This window comes from Hylobates moloch, unplaced genomic scaffold (assembly GCF_009828535.3).
Source record: "Hylobates moloch isolate HMO894 unplaced genomic scaffold, HMol_V3 SCAFFOLD_5, whole genome shotgun sequence".
NCBI lineage: Eukaryota > Metazoa > Chordata > Mammalia > Primates > Hylobatidae > Hylobates > Hylobates moloch.
The window spans coordinates 158,604,049-158,622,930 of NW_026652280.1; the positions used below are offsets into that span (position 1 = coordinate 158,604,049).

The 18,882-nt window shown below is 38.5% G+C and overlaps 1 protein-coding gene across 1 annotated transcript in view; it reads right to left on the bottom strand.

Annotated features, from left to right (window-relative positions):
* Window positions 1-795: 795 nt before the first annotated feature.
* IL23R (interleukin 23 receptor) overlaps window positions 796-18,882 on the bottom strand; it is a 97,507-nt gene continuing 79,420 nt past the window's right edge. The window contains exons 10-11 of the mRNA XM_032151992.2: window positions 4,805-4,895; window positions 796-2,268 (exon numbers count right to left, since the gene is read on the bottom strand). Of these exons, the coding sequence (XP_032007883.1) occupies window positions 1,618-2,268; window positions 4,805-4,895 (742 nt within the window). The 3' untranslated portion in view covers window positions 796-1,617. The remainder of the gene's footprint in view (window positions 2,269-4,804; window positions 4,896-18,882) is intronic.

An 18,882-nucleotide genomic window follows, 5' to 3' on the forward strand; every position in this document is an offset into this window, starting at 1 on the left:
AGGACTATACGCATGAATTTACATGCCCTGCTCTACCCTATTTCAAACTGTTCCGATCATTCGAAAACGTTGTCCTTGCCCATAAATATTAACCACAATAGTCTGCTGGGTAACATTTCTCAGCTTAAAATATGCATTTCAGATTTTAAAGATCAACCACTTTTCCATATTGACCTCATTGGTTGATAGACTTAATCTCCCACCCCAGTCCTTGTGGATTGTGGCCATAAGGAACACTGCTTGGGAGGCTTCTGAGGCCACTTGTACAGCTCAGCAGAAAGGCCTGTTCTGATTGGCTGGTGATATCTGCAGGCGACATGGGATTTGGGGCAATGGTAGGTTCAGCAAGTATTTGCCATCAAAACAGGTACTGAACAAATACCTGTTTTAACAATAATTTTCTAACATATCTGGTTTGTAACCAAAAAACTACGTCTTGCTTATCCTGCATCTGTTACCTCTCATAGATTCTATTATAGTGTAAATAATATCCCAACTGTGCCACAGGAAAACAAGGCCATCACTCTTGACTTAAGACAGCAACTCATGATTCCACACATTATTGTTTCACAGCTCTGTTAGTCCCAAATCACACTAAGATCAAATCCCTAATACCTGAATGGGGAGTAGGGGAAAAAAATAATACAGCAAATGATGAACTTCTCTTCTGTTTCTATTCTTCACTTATTTTGTCATTTGGGGCTATATTTTTATCTACTCAAGAGAATTTTAAGTGATAAAACGAAAATTAAACTTGCCTCTCCCTTTGCAAGCCAATTTTTTTTTTTTTTTTTAAGACGGAGTTTTGCTCTTGTTGTCCAGGCTGGAGTGCAGTGGCACAGTCTCAGCTCAGTGCAACCTCTGCCTTCCTGGTTCAAGTGATTCTCCTGCCTCAGCCTCCCAAGTAGCTGAGATTACAAGCACCCGCCACCACGCCCGGCTAATTTTTGTAATTTTAGTAGACACAGGGTTTCAACATGTTGGCCAGGCTGGACTCGAACTCCTGACCTCAGGTGATCCACCTACCTCAGCCTACCAAAGTGTTGGGATTACAGGCGTGAGCCACCACGCCTGGCCTAAGGATTCTATTTTAAAGGAAAATTTTCAGCATTTATTTTACTACCAGGTATTTTGCATTATTTACCCTTTCTGTACACAGTAGAGAGCTGTTTTGCATCTTTCAATGAGGGAAAATAAAGAAGAAATAGTTGACTCTTTATTAAAAATATGAGGCATCCAAATAATGCTGTTTTTGTGCCTGTATGTGTGACCATGAAGCCTGTTCCACCTTCGGAACCTAAATTCTCTGATTTTAAGAAATGAGGCAGAAGAATGGCTAAAATTAAAAGGGCGTGGAGCTCCTGGAAATCTTACCTGGTGATGGCAGGAGCACAGAAATGTCACTACTCGACTGGTAGAACTGAAACATATGCTTACCATATGGCCCAGCAATCCCCTACCTAGGTATTTATCCAAGGGAAGTGAAAATGTGTCCACATGAAGATTTGTATGTAATACATTTTTTTCAAAAAGAGGCAGAATTCAATTTCTATTGCAGGGAAAACCCAAGTTCAGATTGCAAGGCAGCTTTCTCGTATTGATTTTGACTACACAGCTCTACTTTTCCAAGAGTGAGATCCTATTGAAGTGGCTTTCCAAAACATTTTGTGGAAAATAAGAATTAATAGATGGCAACTCCTCATTCACGATCCCCAAACAGGAGACAAACTCATCAGGAAGCAGGGTCTGTTCTGGAATAGTTTCACTGGGTGAATCGTTTCCCAAAAGCATGGTGGTTTCCTCCCCTACTGAGTTTTGTATGGCAGGAGAACTGCATTCTCCTTGATTTAATATGAGGCTTAATTCTCCAAGAAATAATGTGTTGCTTAGTGAATTCACACTTGAAACAGAAAAAGCAAAATTAGGATGCTTTTGTAATCTGGGATTATTTCCTGAGTCTAAGGAATCAACTGGTGGTTTAAGTGTTAAGGAAGTGATTTCATTATTATTGCTGAGAGGGTTTCCCCCAGGCAGAAAATTTGAAATTTGGGGTTTATATCCAGTGTTGAGATCAGGAATATATACAACCGTAGTATTGTCAAATAGCGAGTTTTCCAGGCCGTCTCTTGTCTCCAGGTGTCCTGTATTCTCCTTCTTATAGTCTGTAGGCTTGCGCTCTGGGATAAAGATTTCTTTTATCTCTGTAATCATGGGATCAACATAGAGGACCTGCTCACTGGAATTATTATTCATAAGTTCACTATTTTCCTAGGAAGAAAAGACATCATTTTATTTTACAAAAGACGTTTAAAGGAACCAACTGGATAATTGAATGAGGATTGGAATTTTGCTTTCTTTCAACTTTCCTTTCTCCCTCCATTTTCTCACATTGTTTATCTTCCCATATGATTCTCCCTTTTGTCTTTTGTTATCCTGCTTGCTCCCAAATCTTTATTAAATTCTGCATGAGAAGACTGAAGAAAAGGAATATTAAAAAAATCCACTTCTTAAGCACATTTCTTGATTTAAAAGTTTTAAAGAGAAAAGTTGATTCTTACTTATTAACTTATTATTACTTAATTTTAGGGCCTTTTAAAAGTTGGTCTTCTGAGGCAAGAATATTAATATTTCTTGTTACAAGAAAATACTTTGTTGCTTAAATAAAAAAAGGTTGAGGAGAATCCTATTTTGCTCACATACTGAGAATGAGTGTGTGACAAATGCTTGGTGCTGAGGTTCTAAAGGTGGATAAGGTCTGTAATCCCAGCACTTTGAGGCCAAGGCAGGCAGATAACTTGAGACCAGGAGTTCTAGACCAGCCTGGCCAACATGGTGAAACCCTGTCTCTACTAAAAATACAAAAATTAGCCAGGCGTGATAGCGCAAGCCTGTAATCCCAGCTACTTGGGAGGCTGAGGCAGGAGAATTGCTTGAGCCTGGGAGGCAGAGGTTGCAGCGAGCCAAGATCATGCCACTGCACTCTAGCCTGGGTGACAGAGCAAGACTCTGTCTCAAAACAAAAAGAACAAATAAATAAATAAAGGTACTCACAATTCAGAAATGTTTGTGGTGATCAGGAGGGTGAGTGAAGGTTTTAGCCTGATGACTTTTCTGGGCAATAAATGGACTTTAGGCCTTCCAGCAGATGGCTGGCCTTCCTGGGTAAACTGTCACCCAACACAATTATAATATAGCCCCCTGTTATGGACTGAACATTTGTGTGCCCTCTCCCCAGCCCCCCTCACACTGAAGCCAATGTGATGTTATTTGAAAGTGGAGCCTTTGGGTGGTAATTAGGTCACGAGGGTGGAGCCTTCATGAATAGGATTAGTGAAGAAGAGACAGGAAAGAGATGATCTCTCCCTCTGCCATGTGAGAAGGTAGCTGTCCACAAGAGAGCCCTCACTAGGCAAGTGATGTGACTGGCTCCTCCATCATGGACTTCCCAGCCTCCAGCACTGTGATAAATAAATGTTTGTTGTTTAAGCCACCTGAACAGACTAAGATACCATTCCTTAGTCTCTTGGGCAGAAAACAAAACCTTATCTGAGGGAAACCCTAAGGTTTGCCTCTAATTCCAGGAGCCCAGAATAGGAAGGGAGTTTAGCAAAGAGGGAGATCTTGAATAAACAGACATGAAGTGTCATTCCAATTTTCTTCAGCCCCAGCCTCCTTAGGGAGCTTGCCAGGTTTGGGCAAGAACAGCACATTGGGTATTGCTTCATCAAAAATCTTGACGTGAGGAGTGGCTGGAGTAAAGCTGGAATGGTGAGTGGATCAGATCACAGAAGTCTTGTGTTACAGAACTCAGACTCTACTCTGTTGACCAGTTGTTTTTGAACTTTTAAAAATTATTTTATTTGTAGCCTAGAAACCCTTTGTTCAGATGACATGAGGTTGGGGAAAGAGTTAGCTAATAGGCCTACCAGAGCTTGAAACAGAGCCACTTCTATTTGTTTTACAAACACCTCATCTTCTTACCCAACATGCTGTTCTAACCCCCAGGGGTCCCCTGACTTTGAATTCCCTGTGTTTCTCCTGAGCAGCTCCTCTCCTTTCAGTGTTTCCTCTCTACTCCCATCACGTGTTTGGGCTTGTTTCTACCATTGCACTTACATCACTGCATTGCGAGGCTTGGATGATGTGTCTGTCCCTTGGACTGGGTTTTGAGCCCCTTGACAGCCAAGCCTGAGTGCCAGGGGTTATCAGGAACACACATAGCTTGTTCCTTCCCTCCTTTATAATCAGTGATGTCCCTGTACCCTGAGGGGCTTCCGGGTGTGTGGCCTTCTCTTCGCCAGAATGGAAACCTAGCCCACCCCTGTGACACTACTGTTCACAGTTCTCTCACATTGCTTTTCTCAAATTCCACTGGGTTTAAAGAGTAAAATGATGCCCTTCTTGGGCTCCACCTGGCTCTCCATCTCATGTGAAACAGAAGCCCTTTGAGTCTTTGAGGCTCATTTCATTGAGCTTTTCTTCCCTACTCCCTTTGTTCCTGAAGACATCTACCAATTGTTTGGTCACCAGGTGACTCGTGCACAAGGCCCACAATCTTCAACTTCACTTTTCTCTTTTGAACAGGTTTCTTTATTTCTTCTCTGTTTTCTTTCCTCCAACTCTATTGTCTCATCTCTTTTAAGTATGGTTTGAAACAGGTACAATTTTGTTTTTACACATGTCTATGTAATTATGTTAATATGTGTGCACATTTATTTATTTGAATGGAAATTCTATTCTAATTATTAGACTGCACTCTTGGTCTCAACTGCCACTTAGTTTTTGTTGGATGATGTTAGGTTACCTGTAGCATTTTCACAACATTGCTGTTTTTCATATTAGGAATATCTTCATAAAGCCACTTTGGTATTAACAATAAGATCCTTCTTTTAATCCTAAAAAAAAAAAAATGACACATTAGAAGAAGCAGGCAATCATATAGGAGATTAGGAAGTCAACTAGATTAAAATGTGTATTAAAAATCAAATTTCCTAGGTCGGGCACAGCGGCTCATGCCTGTAATCCCAGCACTTTGGGAGGCTGAGATGGGAGGATTGCTTGAGTCCAGGAGTTTGAGACCAGCCTGGGCAACATAGAAAGACCCTGTCTCTACAGAATATTAAAAAATTAGCTGGGTGTGGTGGTGCTTGCCTGTGGTCCCAGCTATGTGGGAGGCTGAGGTGGAAAGATCGCTTGAGCCTGGGAGGTCAAGCCTGTAGTGAGCTGTGACCATGCCACCGCACTCACTCAGGGCAACAGAGTGAGACCCTGACTCAAAAAAAAAATTAATTAAAAAAATCAAACTTCCTGACGCAGAAGCTAAAGTTTTCATCTCTTACTTAATGAAAATTAAGTGGGAAATTGTGTCATCTTTTCAGGTTTTCCTCTCAGCTCTATTGCTCTGCTTCTTTTTAATGAGCAGAAACATTTCAAAACACTCACACTAGATTCAAGATAAGTGGGAGAACCACCCTAGCAGTGAAACCGTACACATATTAAATAGAGCAAACTGTTATAACCAGAAGATTCCCATGTGGGAAAGTTTGAAAAACTTAAGGGATATTTTGTAGAACTTTCCAAGGTGACCATAACTACTGAATATTTAAAAAGAGAATGTTATATAATAAAGCCCTAAAATTTAAGCTGTTCTGATTCTAGATTTTGTAATTATTTCAAATAGGGTTGTAATGATGGTGACAGCTCCAAACTTTCTTGATGTGGATGGAGAAGGAGGCTGGGGAACATGTCTTGCAGTTGTATGGCATAGTGAGAACTGGTTTCTACCTAGACTGCGTGCTTATATTAAGGATCAGTGGGGTGGGGCTTTGGAAAGAAAAGGTAGAAGTCATAAACCTCCCACTTTTTCCCCCAAGCTATCTATTAGCACTGCCATTGTGTTTAAAAACACTCTCTGCATTGACAGTACAAATTTGTTTGGGCAAAAAGGTTGTACCAAGAACTTAGAAGAGACTAAACTGATCTCAGACACCTTTTTACATGTTAACAATGGATCTGTTAGCAACAGATCAGACTTATTTGTTTAAATCGGTTCTCTAAGGACCTGTACTAAATAACAACCAAAATGGCTGAGTGAACTTTGCTGGCCCAATTTGACCCTGGACTTTAGGGTAAAAATTATTTCTTTACTCATCTTTATACAATGTTTTATGATTCCGTTTTTTTTTGTTGTTGTTGTTTTGTTTACTAATTTAAACAAATTAGTATTTAAAATTTAGTTTTAAATTTAAAATTAGACCTCTGTATTTAAAATTAGACCAAATTAGTAAATTCAGGCTATTGGAGTAAAGTTTTTATATAGCACACTGATACAGTGAAAATACATATATATATATTTACCCACTTTTGGTCTTATTATATTTAAAATGGTTTGGGCCAGGCACGTTGGCTCACACCTGTAATCCCAACACTTTGGGAGGTGAAGTCAGGCAGATCACTTGAGGCCAACAGTTCAAGAGCAGCCTGGCCAACATGGTGAAATCCCATCTCTACCAAAAAATACAAAAATTAGTTGGGCATGGTGGTGTGTGCCTGTATTCCCAGCTACTTGGGAGGCTGAGGCATGAGAATCACTTGAACCCAGGAGGTGGAAGTTGCAGTGAGCCAAGATTGCAGCACTGCACTCCAGTATGGACAATAGAGTGAGACTCTGTCTCAAAAAATAATAATAAATAAATAAATAAAATATTTTCCTTTCTGTTGCTCACTTCTGTTTCTGAACTAAGGCTTTTATAGATAATGAATGTTGTATTAAATAAAAGTATCTGTTCAAATGTAAAATAAATATATTGGAATTATCTCTTGTTTTATCTTTTTAAAAAGAGTACTTATTTAAATAACTAAATGAGCAAAGAATTGCCCTAATTCCTCCTTTGTTGTTACGAACTGAAAATTAGTTTTTAGGTTATTCTTAGTTATTAACTTAGTGTTATTTAAACTTTTGCACTAGGACATGTTTAAATAATAACACAAATATTGATTTTTTATGGGGTATTAAGTTGAACATCAAAATATTTCAAGGGACTTTATAATCAAGTATATATTAAAACAGCCTCAAATAAAATTCCATACTAGTTTGCCCTCCTCACAAGGGTATTAGGAATATGTTTATTAATGTGTAATTTAAATTTTGAAATATTAAGTTCTGAGCAAAAAAACTTATGTAGATAAGAAATCATTAGTAAACTTTATAATAGCTCATTTAAAATCTTTCTACTGCATTTGATTATAAATGTAAATGAAAGAAAGATTATTTCATGAAGCAAATGATGGCAAGAAGGAGAAACTCAGTGCCAATTTGACAAAGAACATTCAAGTCAAAATTTGTGAGCAACTGGACACACTGAGGAACTGGCACACCAAACAACTCTAGTCTATCAGCTACTTAGAAATACTCAATGCATCAGTAAAATTTAGAAATCCAAGGCTCTTGCTTTTCTCAAAGTCTCATTTTTAAATAACTAACCATAGATCTTTACTAATACCATCACTGGAGGGAAAAAAACTGAAGGGGGCCAAGAGTAAGGGACTTTGGGGCTGAATGCTAAAACACCAACACAATTGGTAAGGAATTGACAAATTTAAAAAATTGTCACATTTCTCTTCACATTGATTCAAGCTGATTTGTTTGGGTGGAATTCAAGTGTTAAAGCAAACTAAATATGGCCTGAGAAGGACTTCCTACCTCTATATTTGAATCCCTGTGGATGAACGTAACCTAGCTTAACAGACAGACAACAGCGAAAACCTGACTTAGGAGTATGTGCCTGTAACAATAACTGAGTCTTGGCCAATCCCAGTGGACCATACTTCAACCACTCATAGACTGCTAAGTGTTCAAACTGTGTTCAAATAAGACAAATGCCACCCTGTAACCAACCAGCTGTTTCTGTACATCACTGCCAATTTCTGTATGTCACTTCTTTTTTTTTTTGTCTATAAATTTGTTCTGACCACAAGGCATCCCTAGAGTCTCTCTGAATATGCTGTGATTCTAGGGCTGCCCAATTCATAAATTGTTCATTGCTCAATTAAACTCCTTTAAATCGGCTGAAGTTTTTCTTTTACTAGATGGTGTCAGAAGTGGGATATGAATTAGACCTTCTAACGACCCCCAGGAGCACTGAGTGAACAAGCAAGGAACCTGTTGGACCTACTTGTGTCCTTTGATCTCTGAGTGGCTGGGGACCATGGTAAGTTCTCTTTCGGATTTCAGAGCTCCACGGATTTGTGTTTTGAACTCTCCAAGTTTCTTTGAGCAAATTTCTATTCCAAACTGGGTTCAGAAGTCACAACAGAAACTGGACTGGGTCCAGGATGGGATTTGATCAGTAATTAACAGGCTTGGATCCAATTAGAGGCCTCTTAGATTTGACTAGGTCAGAAAGAAACTGGTAGTAAATGGTAGTATTGCAGGGGCTGTAAAATTTGGCATTTGGAAATTCACAGGGATTTTTTGTTTTCTACACCTTTGTTTCATTTTTCTTGCACACTTAGGTAGGAAAAATCACTGGCTAAGTTCATCAAGGGAACCTGAAAGAAAAGCCAATATTTTAGGTAAAAATGAGATCCTTAATTTCTGAAGAGCAGAGTTCCTTCCAGTTTATACATTAGGCTTGGGAGGCAGCAAAGTCTTACAGAAATAGCAAAATCTTACTAAAGATAACTTACAATGGAACATTCCAAATGAACAACAACACACTGAAGTGCATTAAAAAAAAAACTGTATGAGGTCTCCATCTTGTTTTACATTCTTGGGAGCTTGACTTTTTAACCATGTGGTGGTAGTTTTTCTTGGTCTCTGCCTTCAAGGGAACAGGAATTTTAGGGTTCATGTCACAGTTAGCTCTAAAAATTATGTTGAGTAGTTAAAAGCCTTTGAAAGCTCAAAATTAACTACTCTAGAGTCCTTCTGGGAAGCACAATGGAGATTGCCCAGTACTGTAGCTCAGTAGTTAAAGTTTTTTACTTTCACAGTGGTGGCCTGGGCTCGATTCCTGGGTTAAGGAATGAGTCCTTTCTGGTTTGATACCTGTGGGAACTTTATCATTTTTTGATTCTCTTCCCTTCCATGAATATTCCTTTTTCTGAGCACCTGGGAGGTAAAGTTCAAAAGCCAGAAATACTGGCCACTTGGCATGGCTAAAGTTGGGTAACAAGAGATTTAAAAGGATTTTTTAAAGAGCACTATAGTTAAGAGTCAGCTTAATTAAAAGTGGATATCCAAGCTATAGGTATATTTAAGAGGCCTTTATGTCTTTTTCTTTTTTTGTTGTTCTTTTTTGAGATGGAGTCTCACTCTGTTGCCCAGGCTGCAGTGCAGTGGCACGATCTTGGCTTACTGCAAGCTCCGCCTCCTGGGTTCATGCCATTCTCCTGCCTCAGCCTCCCAAGTAGCTGGGACTACAGGCGCCCGCCACCACACCTGGCTAATTTTTTGTATTTGTAGTGGAGAGGGGGTTTCACCGTGTTAGCCAGGATGGTCTTGATCTGCTGACCTCGTGATCTGCCCACCTTGGCCTCCCAAAGTGCTGGAATTACAGGCGTGAGCCATCGCACCTGGCCACCTTTATGTCTTTCATTTCTGTGGATCTTGTTTTGCTGAAAAAGGTTTTTTCTTCTCAGTTGATTGAATTATTTTTCTCCATTTTGTCTTGTCACTCTTAAGGCACACATGAGAGGCCCTAAGATAACTTCTGATAGCCTAGGACTCCTTGGGAAAAATAAAGAAGGTGCCACTGATCCTGTTTTGGAAAAAACCCTCTCTTTTCCTCATGGAACCTCAAGAATTAAAAGCAAATAGATCTCTCTCAAAATCCGTTTTGCCTTCCAGCTGTGCCTGCTTATTAGACCCCAGAAACTGCATGTTTTCCTAGCCATTTCTTGACAGGCTCCACCCCAAGGTCAGTAATCCAATGAAGAAACTGGCAAATGAAAAATCCTACAACTACTGGATCTTGTTCTCTGTGTAGTTTTATATGTGTTGTGTGTGTGATGTTTATATAAAAGAGCTCTAAGTAATTGGCTTAAAGAAAAATAAGTGCTTAGATAAAACATTTTTGGAAGAAAAAATAAAAACTGTAATGTAGTTCAAGTAACTTCAGTAATCTTTGGGAAATAAAAATGGCTTTAAAGATTATTGGTAAAATAAAGACATTTTGTCTAAATTAAACAAGTCAGATATTAGGTTTACTAATGCTTTAGGATCATAAACTGCTTTGACTTTTGAAAATTGTTCAATTTACCTACCTTGGAGGCATTAGATTCTCAATAAGGCCTGGGGACATATGGAATTAGCCATGCTCCCCTAGCTATGCAAAAAAGGTTATAAAGAAAATAGATTTTATATAAGACATGATGTTGTAAGGTAAATTCTTCTCCTAAAGTAAAATAACTGGTTGCTTAAAAAGAGGGATGATTAGGACAAGTCAGAAAGTCTAAGCATATCATAGATTGTCTGCACAAGTCATGAAAGGATACATGAAAGGAAAAATTAGCACCAAAATTAAAAGTTGCTAACAGTTATCATTACAACATGTAATCAAGACTACTGAAAATAGATTTACGTGCAAGGTGTGTAAGGAAACTAAAATGCGTTTTTACTAAAAGGTTATAAGAAGGCACAGGAATGTAAATTTTTGTCTAGGTTAGAGGGTTCAAAGATTGTTTTAAATTAGATTAAAATAAAGATAAAGGTTTGAATACATTGTGGAAGGTTTGTGAAAAGTTAATCTCATTAAAAAGAAATTCTGTGTGGACATTGGCTAAAGATAAAGGGGTATTGTTTAGTTTTTCTGTAAATTGAAATTGAAATAAAAGCATGACATGTTTTTCTTAAGAGCACTGATCTGCTTTTTAACAAAAATTTGTAAAGGGTTACAAAATGTTTACAAGAATCTCACCTCATGGTTAAACTGGTTAAGCATAATATCAAGTGTTTTAAACCTTTAACATATTTTATAGGCTTCCCAAAATGAAATTTCAGCTTCAAAATTGTCTTTCTAACCCCCAAATTTTGGACATTACAGAGGGCCCTTGGAGCATCCAAAGGAGAGGTAAACAGGATTATCTGACATGTTTAGTTACATGGGATTGTCAAAATAAAAACAATGTTTAATCTTTTTCAGATTATATTTTAATGAATAATGTTAATATATGTTCCAAAATTGTATAGGATTTCTAAAATTCTAATGTCTGAGTATATCCTTTCAATCATAATTAAGGTTATCATGTTAAGTTATCACAGACCACAGAGATAACCACATTTCCTTGTGAACTGTGTTTTTAAATATCACTATTTAAAGTCATTACATTAAGTTAATTACTTATTGCTAAAGCAATTTCTGAAAACTTCACAAACACGCAAAATCCTAGAATATGGTGCCTTTTAGAAAGTTCGTGAAAGGATGAAAAGGACCCTAGAAAGCACTCTTGAATACAGGTTTCTAATAACTTTAAATTCATATCATTTAGACTGGGTAAGAATCCCTAAAACTTTAATAAAAAGACTAACTGGTTTACAAAACTGCTAACTGAAGTAGAATAAAAATTAATTAAATACCAAGAAAATACTCTGCCAGATTTTCATGCTAAATCAGCATGAAAAATCAGCATGCTAGAGAGCTGGCAAGATGGCTGAATAGGAATAGGTCTGGTCTGCAGCTCCCAGAGAGATCAATGCAGAAGGCAGGTTATTTGTGCATTTCCAATTGAGGTACCAAGTTCATCTCATTGGGACTGGTTGGATAGTGGGTGCAGCCCACGGAGGGTGAGCTGAAGCAGGGTGGGGCATTGTCTCACCTGGGAAGCACAAGGGGTTGGGGGATTTCCCTTTCCTAGTCAAAAGAAGCCATGAGAGACTGTACAGGGAGGAACAGTACACTCTGGCCCAGATACTGTGCTTTTCCCATGGTCTTCACACCAGCAGATCAGGAGATTCCCTCTGGTGCCTGGCTCAGTGGGTCCCACCCCCATAGAGCCCAGCAAGCTAAGATCCACTGGCTTGATTGGGAGAAATCAGCACAAAAAAAGCTGAAATTTCCAAAAACCAGAATGCCTCTTCCCCTCCAAAGGATCACAACTCCTCACCAGCAAGGGAACAAAACTGGATGGAGAATGAGTTTGATGAATTGACAGAAGTAGGCTTCAGAAGGTGGGTAATAACAAACTCCTCCGAGCTAAAGCAGCATGTTCTAACCCAATGCAAGGATGCTAAGAACCTTGAAAAAAAGATGAATTGCTAACTAGAATAATCCGTGTAGAGAAGAACATAAATAACCTGATGGTGCTGAAAAACACAGCACAAGAACTTCGTGAAGCATACACAAGTATCAATAGCCAAGTCAATCAAGTGGAAGAAAGAATATCAGAGATTGAAGATCAACTCAATGAAATAAAGCAAGAAGACAAGATCAGAGAAAAAAGAATGAAAAGAAACAAACAAAGCCTCCAAGAAATATGGGAATATGTGAAAAGACCAAATCTACGTTTGAATGGTGTACCTAAAAGTGAAAAGGAGAATGGAACCAAGTTGGAAAACACATTTCGGGATATTATCCAGGAGAACTTCCCCAACCTAGCGAGACAGGCCAACATTCAAATTCAGGAAATACAGAGAACACCACAAAGATATTCCTTGAGAACAGGAACCCTAAGACAAAAATCATCAGATTCACTGAGGTTGAAATGAAGGAAAAAATGTTAAGGGTAGCCAGAGAAAAAGGTCTGGTTACCCACAAAGGGAAGCCCATCAGACTAAAAGTGGATGTCTCAGCAGAAACCCTACAAGCCAGAAGAGAGTGGGGGTCAATATTCAACATCCTTAAAGGAAAGAATTTTCAACCTAGAATTTCATATCCAGCCAAACTAAGCTTCATAAGTGAAGGAGAAATAAAATCCTTTTCAGACAAGCAAATGCTGAGAGATTCTGTCACCACCAGGCCTGCCTTACAAGAGCTCCTGAAGGAAACACTAAACATGGAAAAGAACAACCGGTACCAGCCACTGCAAAAACATGCCAAATTGTAAAGACCATTGACGCTATGAAGAAACTGCATCAACTAATAAGCAAAATAACCAGCTAACATCATAATGACAGTATCAAATTCACACATAACAATATTGACCTTAAATGTAAATGAGCTAGGCCGGGCACGGTGGCTCACACCTGTTATCCCAGCACTTTGGGAGGCTGTGGTAGGTGGATCACCAGAGGTCAGGAGTTCGAGACCAGCCTGACCAACATGGAGAAACTCCATTTCTACTAAAAATACAAAATTAGCCGGGCGTGGTGGCACATGCCTGTAATCCCAGCTACTAGGGAGGCTGAGGCAGGAGAATCACTCGAACCTGGGAGGTCGAGGTTGCAGTGAGCCAAGATCGCACCATTGCATTCCAGTATGGGCAACAAGAGTGAAATTCTGTCTCAAAAAAAAAAAAAAAAAGAAAGCAAATAAATGCCCCAATTAAAAGACACAGACTGGTAAATTGGATAAAGCATAAGACCCATCAGTATGCTGTATTCAGGAGACCCATCTCATGTGCAAAGACCCACACAAATTAAAGGAATGAAGGAAGATTTACCAAGAAAATGGAAAGCAAAAAAAAAAGCAAGCAAGGGTTGCAATCCTAGTCTCTGATAAAACAGACTTTAAACCAACAAAGATCAAAAGAGACAAAGAAGGGCATTACATAATGATAAAAGGATCAATGCAACAAGAAGAGCTAACTATCCTAAATATATATGCACCCAATACAGGAGCACCCAGATTCATAAAGTCACTTCTTAGAGACATACAAAGAGACTTAGACTCCCCCACAATAATAGTGGGAGACTTTAACACCCCACTGTCAATATTAGACAGATTAGCGAGACAGAAAATTAACAAGGATATCCAGCACTTGAACTCAGCTCTGGACCAAGTGGGACCTATAGACATCTACAGAACTGTCCACCCCAAATCAACAGAATATACATTCTTCTCAGCACTACATTGCACATATTCTAAAATGGACCATATAATTGGAAGTAAAACACTCCTTAGCAAATGCAAAAGAATGGAAATCATAACAAACTGTCTCTCAGACCACAGTGCAATCAAATTAGAACTAAGGATTAAGAAACTCACTCAAAACTGCACAACTACATGGAAACAGAACAACCTGCTCCTGCATGACTGCTGGGTAAATAACAAAATGAAGGCAGAAATAAAGATGTTCTTTGAAACCAATGAGAAAAAACACACAATGTACCAGAATCTCTGAGACACATTTATAGCAGTGTGTAGAGGGAAATTTATAGCACTAAATGTCCACATCACAAAGCTGGAAAGATCTAAAATTGACACACTAACATCACAATTAAGAGAATTAGAGAAGCAAGAGCAAACAAATTCAAAAGCTAGCAGGAGGCAAGAAATAACTAAGATCAGAGAAGCACTGAAGGAGATAGAGACACGAAAAACCCTTCAAAAAAATCAATGAATCCAGCAATCAATGAATTGCTACAAAGAGAATAAAATAACTAGGAATACAACTTACAAGGGATGTGAAAGACCTCTTCAAAAAGAACTACAAACCACTGCTCAAGGAAATAAGAGAGGACACAAACAAATGGAAAAACATTCCATGCTAATGGATAGGAAGAATCAATATCGTGAAAATGGCCATATTGCCCAAAGTAATTTATAGATTCAATGCTATCCCCATCAAGCTACCACTGACTTTCTTCACAGAATTGGAAAAAACTACTTTAAATTTCATATGGAACCAAAAAAGAGCCCACAGAGCCAAGACAATTCTAAGCAAAAAGAACAAACCTGGAGGCATCACGCTATCTGACTTCAAACTATACTACAAGGTTACAGTAACAAAAACAGCATGGTACTGGTACCAAAACAGATATATAGACCAATGGAACACAACAGAGACCTCAGAAATAACACCACACATCTACAAACATCTGATCTTTGACAAACCTGACAAAAACAAGCAATAGGGAAAGGATTCCCTATTTAATAAATGGTGTTGGGAAACTGGTTAGCCATATGCATAAGGCTGAAACTGGATCCCTTCCTTGCACCTTATACAAAAATTAACTCAAGATGGATTAAATACTTAAACATAAGACCTAAAACCATAAAAACCCTAGAAGAATACCTAGATAATACCATTTAGGACGTAGGCATGGGCAAAGACTTCATGATGAAAACACTAAAAACAATGGCAACAAAAGCCAAAATTGACAAATGGGATCTAATTAAACGAAAGAACTTCTGCACAGCAAAAGAAACTGTCATCAAAGTGAATAGGCAACCTAGAGTACGGGAGAAAATTTTTGCAATCTACCCATCTGACAAAGGGCTAATATCCAGAATCTACAAGGAACTTAAACAAATTTACAAGAAAACAAACAAACCAACCCATCAAAAAGTGGGTGAAGGATATGAACAGACACTTCTCAAAAGAAGACATTTATGCAGCCAACAAACATATGAAAAAAAGCTCGTCATCACTGGTCATTAGAGAAATGCAAATCAAAACCACAATGAGATACCATCTCATGCCAGTTAAAATGGCGATCATTAAAAAGTCAGGAAACAGAGATGCTGGCAACGCTGTGGAGAAATAGGAATGATTTTACACTGTTGGTGGAAGTGTAAATGAGTTCAACCATTGTGGAAGACAGTGTGGCAATTCCTCAAGGATCTAGAACCAGAAATACCATTTGACCCAGCAATCCCATTACTGGGTATATACCCAAAGGATTATAAATCATTCTACTATAAAGACACATGCACATGTATGTTTATTGCAGCACTGTTCACAATAGCAAAGACTTGGAACCAACACAAATGCACATCAATGATAGATTGGATTAAGAAAATGTGGCACATATACACTATGGAATACTATGCAGCCATAAAAAAGGATGAATTTATGTCCTTTGCAGGGACATGGATGAATCTGGAAACCATCATTCTCAGCAAACTAACACAAGAACAGAAAACCAAACACCACATGTTCTCACTCATAAGTGGGAGCTGAACAACGAGAACACATGGACACAAGGAGGGGAACATCACATGCTGGGGCCTGTCAGGGGGTAGGAGGCTGGGGGAGGGATAGCATTAGGAGAAATTCCTAATGTAGATGATGGGTGATGGGTGCAGCAAACCACCATGGCACATGTATACCTATGTAACGAACCTGCATATTCTGCACATGTACCCCAGAACTTAAAGTATAAGAACAAAAAAAAGAGAAATCAGCACGCTAAATCAGCCAATACTAAAGTTGTTTAGATATACAATTTGAATAAACTCCATGATCTAAGTCAAATTACCTAAGATAAATTACCTAAGATAACCCATCAGTTATCAGTGCTATGCACCTAAATTGGAGAAACAACTGGTACTCAAGAGGACATAATCCATTTTTAAGCATGGACTCATGGAGAACCAAGACAGCCACGTTGTCCTTCCAGAGTCCTTAAGGCTTTTATTATTAAAAGTTCTGCATTCCATGACTTGTAATGGAAAAGATAAAATGATCCAGATTAAATATGTTTGTGTGGTGACTTATAAACTACTAAAAAAACAATATTTGGTTTGTCAAACCGATATTCCTGGGAAAACAATCAAAGCTTCAGGTACATTTGGCTACCTGATTGGACATTTAAATATTTATAAGGGATTTCATTCAATTGTCACTTTCAATGCATGTTTTCTGGTTGTATGAAAGCTTTCCCATGCAAGAAGACTGATGTTATAATAGTAGATTATTATGCTACAGTATATTTTTACATGGTTAAAAAAAGCTGTTTATGGTTCACTGAGGATAATCAATCCCTTCACAATCTAGAACCCAAAGAATGAATCTTCTGAGAACATTAGAGAAAGACTGTCCTTGCCATCCACACTACGGCAAAATTTTGGGACCTTGAACTTTCAGTTTCAGAGGTCCCACAACTTTCATAATCTCACAGCTGAGGAGGGTCCCTCCACACCCATTGGAACCCTTAAGGTAAAGCTAACCAGGACGGGTTCTTCCCAGAAGACAGCATCCTTAATGTGAACAGCTTATCCTAAAATCATGGATTAAGACTTCTCTACTATCATGAGACCTTTATCTTTGAATATTTTTTTCTTGCTTATGCCTCTATGAACAATAGAAGTGAAAAGGGGGTCTGTTATGTGTATATTATGGGGTATATGTTTATTTGTGAAGGATTTTGCAGCCAGCCTTATACATGGATAATGTTATACTTTGATGGATAAAAGATGAAGGCCCAATGCAGGTGACAAATTTTAAGGGTTCATATATTGCCTCATAGTCAGTCAGAAACAGAACATTGATTTATTCCTCTTAAGCCACATCACGGGCTAAAGAGAACATTGCCAGGAGATTGCCAGGAGGCCTTCACTCTTCTATAAGGGCATCACTTGTTAGGTCTTTTTTCCATAGTTTGAAGTAAAAGAGGCACTGATTAGAAATGTATCCCTCAAGATGGGTTCTATAGCAGATTCTACTGTAAAGCCTATGGTTACACAAAAAACTTTAAATTCTCTTGTGAAAGTTACGCAAAAAAATAGAATTGGCCAAACAGAAAAGTATTGGCTAAACAGCTGCTGGCACTTATGACATATGGAGAAAACATCGGGTATTATAGTGAACCAGTTGTAGGGGATTAATGAAAAAAATCACTTAAGTGAGTAGACTCTTCATCTAGCTCATTCTTTGATCTATTTGATTTTAGACGGTTTGGTTTGGCTTATGAGGACCCTGGGTAAAGAACATAACCCAAACTCTTAGTATTATTCTCCCAATAGTCCTAATAGTAATCTCCCTGGTATGCTGTATTCTCTCAAAGGTTTTAAATGTTTACAAGCAGCCATCTCCAGAATGTCAAATGGTCTCTCTTCAACTGGAATAACAAGAGCTAAAAGGAAGGTGTGGCCATCGGGACACCATAACCTATGAGTGACATGCCGAGAACGGAAACCCAAAATGATGTTAACTGAGAGTGGCACTGAGGCCCTAAGTTTTGGTCACACTCTCACCTAAGTGAGAACCTGACCAAAAAGGGGGAGTTTTTTTTTAAACAAAACTATGGGAGGCCATTATTTTGGACTGAGCTCATGCACTAAACTCCAACAGACAAAATCAAACAAAAATGGAGTTGTTCATGCTAAATGTGACATAGTCAAACTAAGACTTTAAGGAAACACATAGATCCTAGAACAGACAAGGTTTTGTTTTTCTCCTATAAACAGGATGTTCCAGCATAAGCAGGTACCTTCTACTCAGTCCTTGTTCCCACCTTACAGAACCCACTGTTCTACTGTTTCCAGTGGGTTTCAAGACCATATACGTACATTTACAATGGTGACAGTGACATCAATGACTAAAGTTTTGGTTAATCTCGCAAAATTGAGAAAATCACCAAAAGGGGGGAGTTATTAAAGCAAACTAAATATGATCTGAGAAGGACTCCATACTTCTATATTCAAGTCCTTGTGGATGAACTGTAACCTAGCCTAATAGGCAGACACAATTGAAAACCTAACTTAGTAGTATGTGCCTATAACAATAGCTGAGTCTTGGCCAATCCCAGCAGCCGTACTTCAACCACTCATAGACTGCTAAGTGTTCAAACTGTGTTCAAATAAGGCAAACGCCAACCCATAACCTATCCAGCTGTTTCTGTACCTCACTGCCGATTTCTATGTGTCACTTCTCTCTTTTTTTGTCTATACATTCGCTCTGACCACAAGGCATCCCTGGAGTCTTTCTGAATCTGCTGTAATTCTGGGGGCTGCCTAATTCGCACATTCATTGCTCAATTAAACTCCTTTAAATTTAATT